Source organism: Phytophthora parasitica, assembly GCF_000247585.1.
Source record: "Phytophthora parasitica INRA-310 unplaced genomic scaffold supercont2.137, whole genome shotgun sequence".
NCBI lineage: Eukaryota > Oomycota > Peronosporomycetes > Peronosporales > Peronosporaceae > Phytophthora > Phytophthora nicotianae.
Genome location: NW_008649123.1, coordinates 48,608 through 51,156, shown reverse-complemented (window position 1 = coordinate 51,156; position 2,549 = coordinate 48,608). Strand labels below are relative to the sequence as shown.

Here is a 2,549-nt window from a genome sequence, read left to right as displayed (position 1 = left end):
AATGGGGAAGGTTCTTGCCCTCTCGCTGCTGGAAAGACGCAGAACAAGAGAGTAATAGTTGCACATCTGGTGTCCATTCTCAGTTTGAGGATTCCTTTTTCCTACTCACGTCAGCAAACAATCGCCAGCAGTTGCTCACCTGCCAGCAATGGGCCGTTCGTGTTGCGTCTTCAGACGATAACGAGTTCGAACCGTCAACTCCACGTGGATCTCCATCATTTCAAAGAGAATCGAATACTGAAGGAAAGACTATGTCGTTGCGTTCAGACGAAGGACCACAAGCTCAAAGTGTTTTCAATGCCTCCTGATGTGCCAATTACAGTGACACAGCGTATACAAGCCCCTGATTCACAACTATCCAACTTATCACTTCGTGTGGGGCATGAACATCACCGAATTTTCACAGACAGTCACACAAATTTTCTTCATCCAGAAATGGCTCCAACACCTGGCAATGGTACCCGCCCCACTCTTGAACGATGCTGGTTCGAGAGCGTCTACGTCTTGCACGAAATCATTTGACAACTTCTGACTAGCAACATCAATCCCTCCAGCAAGGTGCTGGAGTGAATTGAGGTAACTCGATAAATCGCGGTTCTGTTTGGTCGATACGGCTAGCACCGACTGCACAACCTCCTCTCATCGTTCTGGAGCTGGTGCTCTTGCCAAGGCGATCACGCTGAGAGCAATAACCAGCGAAGAACTGGATTCGAACTTGAGCTCAAGGTTCTACTGAACGATCATTTATATACAGATGGGGTGTTCAAGTTCATCACTTAGTAGACCAACCGTGTGCGACTGAATATGACTAACAAGTAAACAATTTGCTTCAGCCTTCAACCTCGCAGCGAACCAAGCAGTCGGCGTTTCTATTTTGGAGTCTCGAATTGCTCACGCACAGCAGGGATTTGGTGGACATCCTTAAGTGTTTGGTTGCTCAAGAAGTTTTTCCACCGTACAGCACATACGTAACCTCGTTGGAATGGCAGTGCTTAACTGATGCTTCATTTTCGAAACGCTTAAGTCGATACCGATCTGTAAATCGCGGTGAGCACGAAGCTGAAAGGCATCAATATGATTACCTATACTTGCTCCAAAACGATCCGGCCGCTCTGACGTTCGACATTCCGCGGCTGCCTGTTCATTGTATTATTCAATTTCGTGATTTCTAGACCAATAACACCACATAGGTGGCTTTCGCTCGCTTGGGCTTTGTTATCGACAATGCTAACAAGCTTTTGGGCTGTGTCGCAATCATAGTTGTTAATCAAACGCATGAATCAGCTAAATCTTCGATAGCTTCGTCTAGTTTGATCTGTAAACGGTTTTCCGACTGGCTGACTCGATCAATGGCATCTCTCTCGCTGTCGCAGTTTCTTGCTGAAAGACTCAACTTCACAAACTCGAGTCTAGGTCTGACCACTGACTGATTCGGAAAGCCTGTCACGTGTGTTTGATTGTGATTCCGAGATTTGTGCTTGACATACTTCTAATTGTGCTGCGGTAGCGACCTCTTGGCTAGCTCGATCTTTGGACTCGTAGTTTTCAAAACCTGCTTCAAGCTGAAGATGAGCCTGTCCAACTCGGTCATCAGCATAGTTTATTTGATTGTGAGTGTCGCGAGCTGAATCATTAAGTGACGGCAAATCCTCTGAATGTGTAGTTCTTAGTACATTCTCAAAGTGCTTCTAGAACCTCGATTCAATGTCAGCGAGTATCCCGCACGTGGAACTCCTGAACGCGTTCAAACGATTCTCCATGCCAGCATGCTGCTGTGCTCGAGCTTCAACATTGGCGAGAGCATTACCAATATCTTCAGCCACGGGTCTGCTCGCAAGCATAACCTCTTCTTGCATCATGAGCCGCCGACAACGTATAAGCTGGTACTCCTGTGTGTTCCAATTTGTTTGGTGGCCGTGTGACTGTAGGCGTATCCTGATTGATCTGACGACTGACAAGGCTGCAGACTCCGTCGGTCGTCATAAGTCTGTATGACTGTAAACGCCGCCATGGGATGCAGCATATTGGTTCAAAGAGGGTCGAACCTTCATAAAGAGCCGCACCTCGTGCAGCAAAAGTCGCCCGCGTTCAGGCCAATGATGACATTACGCTGCGAGCAAGCTCATACATTTCAAGCATGTTCGCGGCGCTAAGTACGGCTTCAACCGAACCATTAAATCCTTGCGAACCAAGTTCCGGGGGATTATCGGATCGGTCGATATGATCAAAGGTAAGGTCAAAACCCCTGAGAACCCTGGAGGATTTCGACCTATTGGATACGCTGGTGGATTGCTAAACGCGTAAACACCCAGGGAAAGCTATTTGGACCCTGGGACGAAAGGGATAGTTTACATTTAACAATACAAACACTAGTTTCTTGCGAAGAGAGGAGGAATTTTCTTATCTGAGTGGATATCCACTCAGATGTCCCCAGACCAATCCTAAAAACGACCCACTCGTTTTTGAGGGGTAGGTTTATAGAATTGCTCAAAATTGCTTGGCGCTCTTATTAATAATGCGGAGCATGCTTCCATGTAAGAAGTGAAAAG

At 46.9% G+C, this 2,549-nt stretch overlaps 1 protein-coding gene across 1 annotated transcript; it reads right to left on the bottom strand.

The window, feature by feature from the left end:
• Positions 1-1,489: 1,489 nt before the first annotated feature.
• Positions 1,490-1,859, bottom strand: PPTG_24633 (hypothetical protein; the record flags this gene model as incomplete). The annotated part of the gene is made up of 2 exons (XM_008918075.1): positions 1,490-1,574; positions 1,726-1,859. The coding sequence occupies 2 exons, from the start codon at positions 1,857-1,859 to the stop codon at positions 1,490-1,492; spliced, it is 219 nt and encodes a 72-aa protein (XP_008916323.1).
• Between the last annotated feature and the right edge of the window lie 690 nt (positions 1,860-2,549).